The sequence below is a fragment of the Notothenia coriiceps genome, unplaced genomic scaffold, assembly GCF_000735185.1.
Source record: "Notothenia coriiceps isolate Sejong01 unplaced genomic scaffold, NC01 NC01_scaffold00010113, whole genome shotgun sequence".
NCBI classification, from domain to species: Eukaryota; Metazoa; Chordata; class Actinopteri; order Perciformes; family Nototheniidae; genus Notothenia; species Notothenia coriiceps.
This window is the reverse complement of record NW_011342814.1, coordinates 11,843-26,686: the sequence shown is the minus strand read 5'-3', so window position 1 is coordinate 26,686 and position 14,844 is coordinate 11,843. Positions and strand designations below refer to the sequence as shown.

Sequence of the window (14,844 nt, the reverse complement as noted above, 5' to 3'; positions counted from 1 at the left end):
TTCGGTCCACCCCCACTTGTACAAAAATAGCACTTTACCCCTGCATCCCCACCCCCCCCAACAAATCCTGGGCTAAGCGCCGGATTTCCTTCAATCCTAAATCCGCCACTGATTAGGAAGTAAAGACGGATCTGAAATCAGCATCCACAGCCAGTGATGTAACATCAGCTTACATTTTTCTTGAAATTTTAATGTACACATGTATCGAGTTGATACATGACATCACCTGGTCTTTCAACTTTTCAAAACCTCTTCATCAGTAACACACATGCATTCTATTATCGCCTCAGAGTCAGAGATGTTATAGTTGTCTACTGACTGGTAGAGTATTGTTGAATGTAATAGTCACTTGTAGTTTGCTGTTAGTTAGGATTTGTTTTGCTTAACATCCCTACAGAAAAATATATTAAACACTTGGGTGCTTTTTGTTTTTAAATGACTCAGCAGTTTAAATTCTTTGCAACAGAGATGCACTTATTGCAGAGCAAACACACTGGCTTGCCCTCAGTGATTTCAATGTTCACATATCTCTCAGTCCTGATACTATATTTGGCATCCTCTTCAGGGTTGACAGCCACATTGAGCCATCTGTTATCCAAATTCAACACCGGACGCCTGCTAGCCAGCTAAATGTGCTGTTACTTCTACAAGCGCATGTAAGGTGGTCTGTCGTCAATTATGCATGTTGGGATTGGCTGATGACTGACAGCTCAGGACACCCTGCCAATTAAAAAGGTTTTTTTGTGACAAAATGTCCGATATTTGGAGGACATCTTTCTTTCTTGAGGTAGGGCCAATCATGGTCTGACATTTTCTGTGGTCTCAAGTTGGCCTGAGGGCTAAAGCCCCTTACACACCGAGCCGATTATCGGCGTCGATAGATGTCGGGCCGTCGATGAGCGTCGTGTCTCCCTACTCAGATTGGTGTGCACTGCACCGTCGTGTCTTTTCGGCCGTTCCGACACCTTCCGCCACCGATTCGACATGTTGAATTCCAGTTGTTGCCTCTTTTGAATGACGAATACACACTACCGCCGCCTGCTGGTAAGGAGAGTTATTGCCCCTCAGGCATGCGCAGTTTGTACGTGCAACTTAGCCGTCGGCTGAAGTCTTTGCGGTGTGTTCCAGTGCGAAACAAGGCCAAGACGCAGGCGACGTAAGGCGACGTTCCGTCGGGACGTGTTCTTTGTTGTTCTTTGGTGTCTGTTTGGGGTGTAAGAGGCTTAAGAGTTGAAAAGGCCTGGTCTACGGTTTAAGGAAAACTTAAATAGTAAACTAGCAATTGTATTGGTTAATTTTTTTTATAAATACCAGCCCTATGAGTCAAAGGGGATTGAACCACAACACATTTTGTTGAGTCTGGTTATAGTAGAAACAGGGGTTGGCCCCTCACTGGCTTCCCACCTACCAACATTTCAATTGGGTGAAGAGATGTCAACATATTTCAAATGTTTTGGCATGTTAGTGTGGATGGCAGACCTTGAAAAAATTGAAAACGGAATGTGAATTGAATCCCTTTTTTCATTGGGATATCACATTTTGCATCAATGCTGTAGAAATGTTACAACCTTTAAAGGAAATTCTACCATATACAAGATGATCCAGATGGGGCTGCTCCTAACTCGCAATTCCTATTCTTATGTTCTCCTGTCGTGTGAGCATGTAGCAAATTAAGACATGGCAGATGTTGACAGCAAGAGAAACGCCAGACCTGCTCTGGCAACAATTGTGTCAGACTTGGTAAAGATGAAGAAGTAGAGCATTTAAAGTCCAAGGTTCCATTTGACTTTATTGGCTGCTTACCAGCTAAACAGGAATGATTTTCTGATTAAAATAGTTCAGGGGCCAATAAATAAGTACCTCCTCTCACACTGAGCAGCAACATACAGGACCAGGGATGAGCCCACAAGTGTCCTATAGAAATGTCTTTATAACATTTGCGTTTACCAAAGTAAACCAAGTTTACCAGCCAAATGTCAGTTGATGCTAGAGGCCATGAGGTTGGCAGAGTTCATTCATGGCCGAAGAAACATTGTATTTATGCAGTTCTGTCTTGCTGTGCTTGTTCAGGATGGAGACAACGGTTAGGAGAAATTGGATTTTAATTGCCAAATACCATTAATGTGTCTTTGGTATCGACCCTTCTTAGTGTGACTGCACCAAAGTCCTTCAGCTTGCAGTGTTCATGTATCGTCACAGAAATGCTGTATTAGCATCTTGACAGAAATGCTGAATCAGCATGTAGTTCAGCTTTTTTTAGCTTGTGCAGGATGGAGACAATGGAAAAGACATGTATTTCCATCATCCAATAGCGTCTGTGTTATTGACCCTTCTTGTCGGGTTGCAGCAAAGAACTTCAGCTGGCTGCAGAGTTCATGTATCATCACAGAAATGCTGTATTTCAGTTTCTCTGTGCTTGTGCAGGATGGAGACGATGGATTTCCATCACGTCTCCATGTTATCGTCCATTCTTGTTCTAACTCCAATACTCTCAGTACTCCCTGGCCTCTTTAAGCTCTGTTTGGAACACCTGCTCAGTGGGGTTCTCTAAACAGCTCAGCCCATTGTTAGGCGGCCTCACTGAGTGAAACAGACTCCAGTCTCCCTTGCACAGGATCCAGGGTAGAACATCCACCTTATAATGAAGTTCTGGTGAGAACTCAGTACTGATCAGATTGGGTGCTCCTGCTCCTTTCCCTCGTGTTATCAGTTTCAATTGATCGTCGTAGCAACAGTGCTGAGCAGCCAGCGTGGTGCTATCGTACGACAGCATGGAGCGGAGGCAGAATCTGGCGGAGGGTTTGTAGATGTCCAGGCGTTCTTTGGGTCCGCTGGTATCCCTCCAGCGATAGGTCTTACGGAGTGGGCCGTCCTGGATGTTGACGGCGCTGTAGACGGCTTCTGAGGGGAAGGAGCATGGGCAGCTGGGCAGCTCTGTCAGCATCTGGTGCAGGTACATCTCCAGGAAGTCGTTCTTACAGCTGAGCCACTTCTCACAGCTGTCCACGTCTAGGTATGGAGATTGGAAGAAGTTTGATTGAATTAGTCTTTACATTCTTATAATTATTGGAATACAATAACCAGTCAGATATAGAACGATTGCATTGGCTGGATTAATGACCCTTTGTCAAAGTGCATCACATATTATTTAATTTTAAAATGCTGCAAAGTGAAATCCAATTCAGGTAATTGCAACTGGAACCCAACAAGGAAATGGCAAAAACAAGGAAAGTAATAAACAAATTCCCTGCAGTAACTTTCCAAGAAATTATTTCAGGAACTGTACAAACAAATTTGGGGCTTTCTGGTTTATGTTACTATTAAGCTGAATTAGCTTAACAACAGGAATGCGCTAACTTCCATTTTTCGTTTAAAAGATCCTTGCTTGAAACACCAAAGTTCATGCATAGTTAAGAGAACATCAAGGAAATCCCTTTGAAGGAAACTTTGGAGAACATTTACATGCACAACAACCTATCTATCACACTACATAGGGATAACACTAAATAGCACAATGTGGCCTCTTTAGGTGTTGAATAAAAGGGGCTTTGAAGAAAAACAAGTGTAAAAACGTTTTTGCTAATTGTTATATTAAAAGCTTCTCTCTATATTTGCTTGGTGGATGTGGGTTGAGAAGGAAAATGTCAGACACTGGATTGTGTTCTCCTTTCCTGCTCTCTCTTGTTATGTTTTGCGGAGTGAAGAGAACTATTGTGTTCTCTGGCCGCTGCCTGCAGCAGGAGAGCAATAAAATGGAAACTAAAAGCAATTCAAACGTTTCTGGGAGGCAGGGTCGCGGTTTCATCGTTTCTCTGACATACTCAGCAGTGCAGCTCTCAACATGGGAGGTTTCTAAATATCAAAATCTGAGGAACACCACTGAATGGAACATAATGTTTCATATGCAGGTCAACATACAATATAACATTCATCCAGAAACTCAATACGTACTTGTGTCCAGGTAGTCTGTGCTGTTGTCCTTCTGGATGGGTGTGGGATCACTCACTGAAATTGCAGTGTCTATAAGACAAACAGAAAACTAATTGTCTTTAATTGTGTCTTGACAAACATACTGTCATTTTACACTTTAATGAACATAATAGGAATACTAATAATAGTGGGTGAATCTGTTTTTTTAGGTTTGGTTTTGTCTTTTCCATTAAAGGAAGTTTTCCTGGCTGCTGCTTTGAAAAGATTATTGATCCCTCATTGTTGAGAATACGGACAGATCTAACCTTATTTCCGTCATATAGATGTTTTCATACATTGTCAAAGCTGGAAAACATCTACAAAATCTAGTGTACCGAGGTAACTGATGTATATGTTGTGTGGCTTTAATGCACAGTGTTTTTTATTTCATCTAAGGGGGAACCACACTTGGCCCACACTGTGGGTAAAAAATGACAACAATGCAATAAAGTAAAGAATGTCTGTTCCCAAACCATGGGTGTGTTACGTTTCGTTCAATGTTTCTCTAAATCCAACGAATGTGTTGAATATTCTTCAATAAGTTTTGCAAAGCTGATTTTTAAATAGTTCATTTTCTTAGATTGTATGCTCCTTATGTCTTACTTAACTTTTTAAAAAACGGTTGCTTCCTATAATATTATTGCATCAAACAATACAAAATCTGATATGTAAAATGCTGTTGACCCTTTTTTGTATTTAACACCTTGGCGCAAATAATTGTATGCTGATTTTTGATTGAATATTTAAAAAGTCGTTTTCTGCTGCTAAATTTTGATTAAACTGAGATTTTGACCATTGGCTTTGCTCAACATAGACCAGTTTCAAGGGTTTCTTCAAGTAACAGTAACTCTTGATTACTGTGTGATTTTTCATAGTTGCTGCGAACGTGATCATGATTTTTGGTGGTTAAGATTCAAGAATCTGTTCTTACAAGTATGTCAGCACCCGGGTTAGGGTTTAGGGAAGATAGCAACATTTACATCACACACTTAAAGCCTGTTCAATCTGGTTAGGGTGGTACAGTAAAGACTAGTGAGAAAGTGGTTTTGTATTATTATGTTACTGGTATCTGTTGTGTACTCTCAAGTCTTGAGTGTTGTATTGGTCTCTCTGCTGTGTTTCTGAGAATAAAATGTCTTCCCTGGACAAACTGTCTTTGATCACCTGAACTGAATTGGCATTCTTGTTCTTCCTCACAAAAACACAAAACTTGCCATCACTAGTTAGCTTAATTGGATGGGTTGCAGTGGCTTGGTAGCTCATCTAAAATTGGAATTCATGCCACTTCTTGTCATATCCACTATAACAGCAGCTGTTTTGGGTGATAGTTGACTTAAAACATTTGTATGTTACTTACTGGCACAGTCCTCCAGGTCACACGTGCGTGACTCCGTGGCCGTACATGCGTAGCCACAGGAGCGGGTGCGTTTCTGGGTGCCGTTTCCGCATGTGACGCTGCAGGGAGCCCAGTCACTCCACTCCTCGTACTCTGAGAAAACACAGGTAGAAGAATGAAGGACAGAGAGGAAAAACAAAACTATAGAGTAATATGAAGAGCGGGCTTTGAAGTTTGGTTGTGAATTCCTCTCCCAGCTGGTGTATGTGTGTTATGTAATTAAGGAGAGCTGAAAAAGGGCCAAGTAGCGACAGCGTGGGACCTCTGAGACACGCTGCTCTGTGTTTAAACAGTGCTCGCAGGAGGAGGACTTCAAAAGCCTCTTCTTGCAGTGAGAGTGATGACGGCTCTATGCTAGCAAAACATTTTATCAACAACTGAGCCAGAATGACTTGTTTTTCCTTTCCTTTTGTTCTCTCTGCAAAAAGGAGCTTAAAATAACAGTGTTAGATCATATGCTAACAGAGTAGTAGAGTGATGACTTATTTTTGTAAGCTGACCCTGAATTTAGCATCACAAGGACTCCCTCAACGAAAAGCAATGGGAATCCATTGGAATATTGCAGGAAATAAGCTCTGTCGCAAACACAAGTTTATGATACTTACATGTTTTGCGGTCGGTTTGGAATTGGGCCGAACACACTAATGATCAAGCAGGAATTACTGCCAGCTTGCTTTGAGTATGAGAGTGAAAAGTAATCTGGAGGGTGAGCACATGAAATGTTTGTGTTCTTGTGTCAGCACACTGCAGTGCTACATACAAGGCGGATGGCTTAGCGACACATACGTTCAAAGTCTGCAGTGAAATGCCTCAGAGGTTGTCAAACTCCCCCAAAATCAGACATTAAGAACAGCCTTTTTGAGTGACGCACAATAAATATTTGACGTTAAAATAATAATAACAATATAACTGTAATACCAAATATTCAAAGCAACATTGAAGGGTTCCAAGTCCAGTGTTGTTTTTAAAACCGGATTTACTAGAAGTCCTGTTTGGATAAGTATTAATAAAGGGCACAAAGCCATATTTTGAAGGGAGCTTGGCTTACTTTAAATAGTTATTATCTCCAGGGGATCAGCAGTGCACCCATGATGCCAGCAATCTGGGAGAATTTAGACTTTCTTCATGCTTTTGCCTCATTAATGGCTCATAAATCGATAAATCACCTTAAACATGTACAAAATAGGCAGATATGACACTGATTCAGTCTTTTCTCCTGTCTGAAAACCAGGTGGCCACACAAATCACTGCTTGTTTTGCTAAAATCTCTCAATGGATATCTGCACACCATGTAAAGCTAAACCTTGAGGAGTCTGCTATCCATGATCCTACTATCAACATCAGGCCAAAACACACTAACTGTCACTGCTCCGCCCAACATTGCTGCTACAACCCTGCAGATATTGGGAGAACATGTTTTACAATCTGTTTGGATACACTGGTACTGGCTGGATATGTCAGTGTCCTCTTTTAAACTCATTTTAATATGCATCATCTTTTATCTGTCTCCTTATTGTGTTATTTTGTCTGTGAAGCACTTTTTAAATGTATTTTTAAATCCGATGAACAATCTCACCATAGTTATCCTTTGCATCCCAGCCTGTGTTCCAGTGACCGCCCCATTCTCCGCCCACTCCACTCAACACGGGCTCCTCTGGGTCGTAGGTGTATTCCTCAGATTGTTCTTCCTGAGTGGATTTTTCCAGCCCGTTCTCCAGCTGATCCGGGTACTCCCAGAACAGCGGCCAGAACAGCTTCTTGTGGCTGTTGGCCCATTCTGAGGAGGACACCGACCAGTCGTTATGCTGCCCCCCTTTCACCAGGTCCATCTCCACCTCTGTCTCCGTCTGTGAGTCCCCTACCACCTCGATGGTCACCTGAAAGAAAAACACAAAATACTTGCTTTATAGTTTAGCCAGATGCAAATAATCTAATTTAGACTGATAAAAGTTGTTATGGTCTACTACAATGTAAGACCAATAATACTCTTAAGGCCCGGACACACCAATCTGGCAACAAAAAACTGACACAGATGGACCCCGACTGTCGCGTAGCCTCGCGTCTCTGCGTCTTGGCCATGTGTCGCACTGCAAAGACTTCAGCCGACGGCCAAGAAGCACGTACGAACTGCGCATGCGTGAGTGGCAATAACTCTCCTTACCAGCAGGTGGCGGTAGTGTGTATTCGTCATTCAAAAGAGGCAACAACCAGAAGACAGACTGCGTGATAACCGAGAGAAGAAGAACAGACTGCGTGATATAAACAAACAACAAATAGCGAGTGCGTTCCATGTTCACTCTACAGCGAGAAGCTCATGGGGCTTTCCCGAACCTGTGTCGAGAGCTGGATAATAGTTTGTTTGGGTCCGTCACTTCCGTTTCACTTCTAATGCACTGATTCGCTAGCTGAACGGCCAATCAGAGTGATTTCTTTCGCCGACTGCCTTTGGCCGAAGTGCGGGTCGGCTGAAAAGGGACACACCAATCCGAGTAGGGCGTGTCGATGCTCATCGTCGGCCTGACGCCCGCCGACGCCGATAATCGGCTTGGTATGTCCGTGCCTTTACACTCAACAACTTGCTTCAGAGGAACAACTTTGACAAAAATGACCTCAGCAGCAAAAACAAAGATTCTGTCATTTGAGATAATCGTCATTACCTAAAATATGCATTCACACAGAAGTGTCATATAATGATGGTGACTTGCTCAAACAAACGCCTCTACAAAGCAGTTATAGTGCATGGGTAATGCAATGAGTACTGAAGGGAACCAGAGTTGCAGTAAGGGGGTAGCAACCCGATTGGCCAAGGCAGGGCAATGCAAACAGAATGGTTTAACCACGTCGTGGATGTTTGATAGGCCTGATCCATTCACAGAATGGTGGGCCAGTACCAGTGTATCCAAACAGATTCTAAAACATGTTCTCCCAATGTTGAAAAGAGTGTATCAGCAGGGTTGTAGCAACAATGTTGGGCGGAGCAGTGACAGTTAGTGTGTTTTGGCCTGATGTTGATAGTAGGATCATGGATAGAGCAGTCTCCTCAAGGTTTAGCTTTACATGGACCCGAGGGGGTCTAGGCGGACGGCCCGGGGGCAAGGCAGAGTCCATGGTGGGGGTCGCGGGCGGACGGCCCGGGGGCAAGGCAGAGTCCATGGAGGGGCGAAGACCACAGCGGGCGAACTCAGGGGGCCGAGCATGAGGACGAAGAAGGCGGCTCTCAGGGGGCCGGGCTCGAGGGTGAAGACCGCGGTTCTCAGGGGGCCGGGCAGGAGCCGGTGTCGACCGGACAGGAAACGGAGCCGGTGGGACAGGTGTCGGCAAGATCCCCCACGGAAGAGGACAAGGAGTTGGCAGTACCCCCTGCGAGACAGGTGATGTCGAGGCCTCCAACGAAACAGGTAGAAGAGTAGTCGGCGGGACCCCCAACGGGACAGGACACAGGGCCGGCAGGACCCCCGGCAGGAGAGTAGTCGGCGGGACCTCCAACGGCACAGGACATAGGGTTGGCAGGACCCCCGGCAGAAGAGTAGTCGGCGGGACCTCTAACGGCACAGGACATAGGGCTGGCAAGACCCCCGGCAGAAGAGTAGTCGGCGGGACCCCCAACAGGACTGGACATGGAGCTGGCAGGACCCCCAGCAGAACCTCCAATGGCACAGAACATTGGGTAGGGACTTGAGAGGGGACTCGAGAGGTGACTTGAAAGGGGACTTGAGAGGGAACTCGAGAGGAGGCTTGAGAGGTGACTTGAGAGGGGACTTGAGAAGAGACTCGAGAGGGGACCCGAGAGGGAACTCGAGAGGAGACTTGAGAGTTGACTAGAGAGGGAACTCGAGAGGGGACTTGAGAGGGAACTCGAGAGTTGACTTGTAAGGAGACTTGAGAGGGAACTCAAGAGGTGACTTGAGATGGGACTCGAGAGGGTCCGTACTCCGACAGGACGACAGGGTGCTGGAGTCGCCGGTATGCCGACAGGACACGGGAGCTGGCATCGGCCGGAGAGCCAGTACTGGAGCTGAAACTGGAGTCGGGAACATGGCTACTGGGGCCGGTACTGAAGCCGGAACCATGGCTGCTGGGGCCGGAACTGGGGCCGGAACCATGGCTGCTGGGGCCAGGACTGGAGAAAGGACCATGGCTGCATGGGCCGGTTCTGGAGCCGGAAACATGGCTGTGGGAACCGGAACTGAAGCCAGGAATATGGCTGTAAGTTCCGGTTCTGGAGCAGGGACCATGGCTGCTGGGGCCGGCACTGGAGCCGGAACCATGGCTGCTGGGCAAGGAACCGGAATACGGAACCATGGCTGTGTGGGATGGTACTGGAGCACGGTACCATGACTGTGTGGGCCGGCACTGGAGCACGGAAACATGGCTGTAAGGTCCGGTTCTGGAGCAGGGACCATGGCTTCTGGGGCCGGCACTGGAGCCGGAACCATGGCTGCTAGGACCGGTACCTGAGTACGAGCTGAGGCGGGATCCCAAGAAAGGGTCAGAGAATGGAGACTGCCACTCAGGGCTACGAGAAAAAACTCTGAGAAACTCAGGCAATGAGCTTCTCAACCATGGCACATTGTCCACCTCCATTTGTGCCTTTTTGAGGACAGCCTCTTTGTCCCTTTTAGCCGAGGTTCTGCTCCATTCAGCATAATGACACTAAAGAGTGTACTCTAGGGAGAACAAGTCCAAATAAAAATAAAAATCTGCTGGGTCCATTGTTGGTCGGTTCATTCTGTCAGGATGCGTGGAAAAGGTAGGACCCAAAAGCAGTATTAACGAAAAGCGAGCTTTATTAAAATAATAAAAGCTGTGGCAAAAAAGGCAGTATCCAAAATCTCCAAAAAACAAATGAGCAGCACAAGGAACACAGACCGTGGAATAACATGGAGGGGAAACAATGAACCGACATGGAACACAGGGGAAGACTAGACGAAATACACAGAAGGGTAATCACAGGACAAGACACAGCTGGGCAGGGGAGGGAGAAACACAAGGGCAACAGGTGAACACAATGAGACAATCAGACACACCAGGGAAACTAACGACAGGGAGGAGGACCAGACAAAACACAAGGAGGAAGACAAAACACCGAATGAACAGACTTACAAAACCCATAACCAGACAGACAACACTAAAACCGTGACATAAACCTAGGAATGTGACAGAATCAGTGTCATAAATGTTGACATTCTTTAGCCGTGGTAGGACAAGCTATGAAAGCAAATAAGAGAGCCAAGTCAATTGGTGTAGAGAAAAAAAGAATTGGGGCCGAGGATGGAGCCCAGAGGGATACCAGTGGTGAGTTGACAAGGGTCTGACACAGACTCCTCTCTATTACCCTGTAGGTGTGGTGTTTGAGGTAAGATTTGAGCAGGGAAAGGGCAGAGCCTGAGATTCCTACTTCTTGAAATTTGTAAAGGAGATGTTGTTGTTTAGTTGTGTCAAATGCAGCAGAAAGGTTCAAAGGATGATTACAGAGGAGAGGGAGACTGCTCTTACGGTCTGCAGTTCCTCAGTGACAGCAAGGAGGTTAATATCAGTTAAGTGGCATGCCATGAAACAGACTGGTAGGAATAATGAAGGCTTTTTTGATGAAGGTATGAAGAGAGTTGATTAAAGACAGCTCTCTCAAGTGTGTTGGATTGACAGGGGAGAAGAGAGACAGGTCTGTAGTCTGTTACATCCCAAGATTCAAGTGTGGATTTCTTTAGGAGAGGGTTAAATCTTGCCTCTTTGGAAAAAAACCATTTGTTTAGGAAATGTTGATGAGATGCGTGAAAAAAGGAAAATGATTAGGAGCAATAGACTGGAGATGTTGAGAGGGGATTGGGTCCAGAGAGCATTATCAGGGTTGGAAGTGGTAACAAGGCTTAGAATAGCTTTTTACTAACGCAAGAAGGAACTGAAGGGATCGAGAAGGGTGGAGAAGATACAAAATAGTTTTTGGGGGTTGCAGAATAGGGTGGAATTTTAGATTGAAAGTAATTGTTGCTGTAGAAATAGAAGAAGAGAAGATATTGGTAATGAGGTTGTCAAGGTGTTTGGACATCATTTCCTCTCAGCTCCCCATAGGATGGTTCTGTCAGCACTTATGGAGTCGGTCAACCAGGGAGCTAAAGGGGGCTGACAAACCGGCCTTGAGGTGAGAGGACAGAAAGAGTCTAGAGATGAGGATAAAGTATTTGTCACAGAGTTTGGAGAAATTAGTGAGAAACCAACAGCTAAGGGAGCACTGAGAGCACAAATGAAGCAAGAGAGGAGGTTACTCATAACACTATTAGAGGATATCGTTTTGTCATAATGGGAAAGGGGCAGAATGAAGGATATGAGAAAGTGATCAGAGAGGTGAAGCAGGTTTGCAGAGAGCTTTGAAGTAAAGCAGTTTCTGGTACATTTGAGGTTGAGGTGGTTGCAAGCTTTATGGGAAGGTGGAGATTGAGAGATTCAGATAGCAAAGGAGTTTACCAGAAGTAGGAAGTCAGAGGACGGAGGGCCATTTTCTGGGACGTTAAATAGCAGGGCATGTAATTTTTCCAAGAATTCCGGATGTTGACCAGGCTCTGAATTCCAGAGTCACATAATTGTTTCTCTAAATCAACTCCACAAGTCCTAAACCCATTGTTCGTCAAGCCAACTCCACCAGGATTTGGTTTCAGAGTCACACTTAAGACCTTTTGAACTATTATATTCGGCTGTCATATGTTTTATATTTCCACTTTTCCCCCTTTGTTCTTTTATTCCTCCAAACACCAGTGTAGATGTCTGGTGTTCATGGACAAGTTGGAGCACCCCACTGTTAAAGGTCCTGCATGTGGTAACTCAAGACTCTGTCCTGACTCAAACCAGATGTACACAGAGATGGTTTTCACAGAGCGAGAGGGAGATACATGGTGCTGAGAACAAAAACTGAGGGGAAAGTGATGGTGGAGGACTCTGCTCAATCCTCATTCCCTGTGATCAATGATTTAATCTGAAACACCTGCACCTTACCAATATGAACTCTTCTTGACATGAGGAAAATGACGTGAATGTATTTCCACTCTGGGGTTGGAGATATGACCTAAAATGTAAATCATATCTGATTACCAGAGGTGGAAGACGTACTTAGAACCTGTATTTGAGTAATAGTAGAAGTACCAGGGTGTAGGAATACTCTGTTACAATAAAAGGGCTGCAATCAAAATGTTACTCAAGTAAAAGTACAAAAGATCTAACGTAAAAATATAATTAAAACACCAAAAGTAAAAGTAGTCATTGTGCAGATTGGTGCATTTCAGAATAATATATATGATATGTTTTATAATGATTGATCATTAAAGTGTTCTCAAAGCTGGTAAAGGTGCAGCTAGTTTGAAGGACTTTGTATACTGCAGGGTAGCTTGTGAATTTACTCCAGGTGGAACTAAAGTCTGATTTAACACTTGATTATATTTCACATCATTCATCCACATCTGTGAAGTAACTAAAGGTATTAAATAAATTTAGTAGAGTATAAGTACATAATTTACCTCTGAATTGTAGTGGAGTAGAAGTACAAAGTAGCAGAAAATACTCAAGTAAAGTACAAGTAAAAAATGGTACTTAAGAACAGTACTTGAGTCAATGGATTACAGTTAAAGCTATAAAATAACACATTAATGTAATCAGATTACTTTTGTCTGTAACGCAATAATGTAACGCGTTATTGTTGATAACAGCAGTAATTACATTACAGTTATTCAGCACAAAATGATCTCATTACTTGCGTTTCTATAAGGTCTTCGACTATCTGCAAAACGGGGGGACAGAAAAACGAATACAACATCCCTTTTCGATCAGCTAAACTCAGGACTTCATGGATAGCTATTAGTTACCTGGACCAGTGTTATGATGGAACCTGAGCTAAAGAAAACATGGCTGATGTTCAAAGAGCAGAAACAGAGGTATGTGTACAGTACTGTCCTGATTAGATTAAGGATGTATGCTGATCTGGGCATACATTAGGTTTAACTTTATTAAGTTATGTGTCATTTGATTAATGGTGCATCTCAGGTGATGTTACAGGATAGTCCATTCATGTAACTAGTAGTGTAACTAAGTAAGTAAGGTATTCAAATGTAACAATTTTTGTGTAATGCAATACTTTTTGAGTTACTACCCCAACACTATTTATTTGTAAGTATTTTCTGCAATGTGACACATTATTAGGGCCATGCCTGAATTGGGAGTGAGCTGTATATGGCAATAAGACGTTCTTTCCTGTTGTTTTATTACTTGAGTTTTTTCACCTCTGAAATAGAGGTGACGCATTATTTTTGGTCCGAGATACCACAGCCAGCATTACATTACACTGCACTTGAAAATAAAAGACACATGTGGACCCTGAAACATGAAACCGTTATCCCACCCCCCCCTACTTCCAATTTCCAATGGAACAATTTGTCCACACCATTATGGTTCTTTCCACATGCACCCCTACCTGGATGTTGGGGTTCTGGGAGCTCATGTCAGAGTTGGCCAGCTCTGGGAAGTTCCTCAGGTCCAGGACGAAGGTCTCGGAGTCCTCCTTGGGCTCAGGCAGGGGGAGGACACCCGGGGACCAGCGGTGTCTGGACCTGGGGAGGGACGGACCCGAGGGAAGGGTCTGCAACAGGTTCTCCTGCTGGAGCTCCTGGAGAGTCTGGAGATCTCCGCCATGAGGCTCTGCTTTCACCTGAGAGGAAGACAGACGTAAAGTCATGCAAAGGGGACTTTGTCTGTAACTAAGTGGATTTGTCTGCAGAAATTGGTTGTCATTGAAATACTTTAGAAATAAGTGAATAGTCGATGGAAATAAAAAATTCCCCCATGTGTAATGCCCTTATTAACAACCAGAGGTTCTAATGATAAGTTATTTTCATATTAACAACCGCTCATACAGACCCGGCGCCAGAACAAATCTAAAGGGAGGGCATGTGATTTTCATGGGAGGGCACACAAAACCTCCACGTGCTGCGGGCCTGCGGCACAACATATATCAAACAGCAAGGCCAACAGCATTGCGCAAAGACGCACAAGTATCGCAAATACATACATAAATAAAGGGCAACATAGAAACCACTTTTGAAACATTGTGTGCGTGGCAGCACAAACACTGGTAAATCACGAGCAAGGCACACTGGTTAAGGATGGCAGCTTCCTCATCGTTGCACTCGGAAAGAAATAGTAGAGACTGAGACGATGAACTGTTTAGCCCGCCTTGGGCATGGTTTATTTTCCTATGCACTGCACTCGGACATGTGGAGTGAGCCGAGTAACTTAGAACATTATTTTGGCCAACTCTTGCATCTTTGTGAGCGTGATACTCAAACGGATAGGAGAGCCCACTGCCTGACTCGAACATGCTGTGTTTTGCGGAGTGAATCGGTGGGCTCAGCTGTCTCACCTGCTAGAAAAAGAACTATAATGGGCGATCAAGCGGACAGTATGCCACACGTAATAACGGCGTCTCCTGCCAGTCTGTT

General features: G+C 44.4%; 1 protein-coding gene across 1 annotated transcript in view; it reads right to left on the bottom strand.

The window, feature by feature from the left end:
• Positions 1–989: 989 nt before the first annotated feature.
• Positions 990–14,844, bottom strand: part of LOC104945887 (isthmin-2-like) — an 18,088-nt gene continuing 4,233 nt past the window's right edge. The window contains exons 2-6 of the mRNA XM_010771615.1: positions 13,821–14,054; positions 6,942–7,242; positions 5,327–5,458; positions 3,952–4,020; positions 990–3,009 (exon numbers count right to left, since the gene is read on the bottom strand). Of these exons, the coding sequence (XP_010769917.1) occupies positions 2,492–3,009; positions 3,952–4,020; positions 5,327–5,458; positions 6,942–7,242; positions 13,821–14,054 (1,254 nt within the window). The 3' untranslated portion in view covers positions 990–2,491. The remainder of the gene's footprint in view (positions 3,010–3,951; positions 4,021–5,326; positions 5,459–6,941; positions 7,243–13,820; positions 14,055–14,844) is intronic.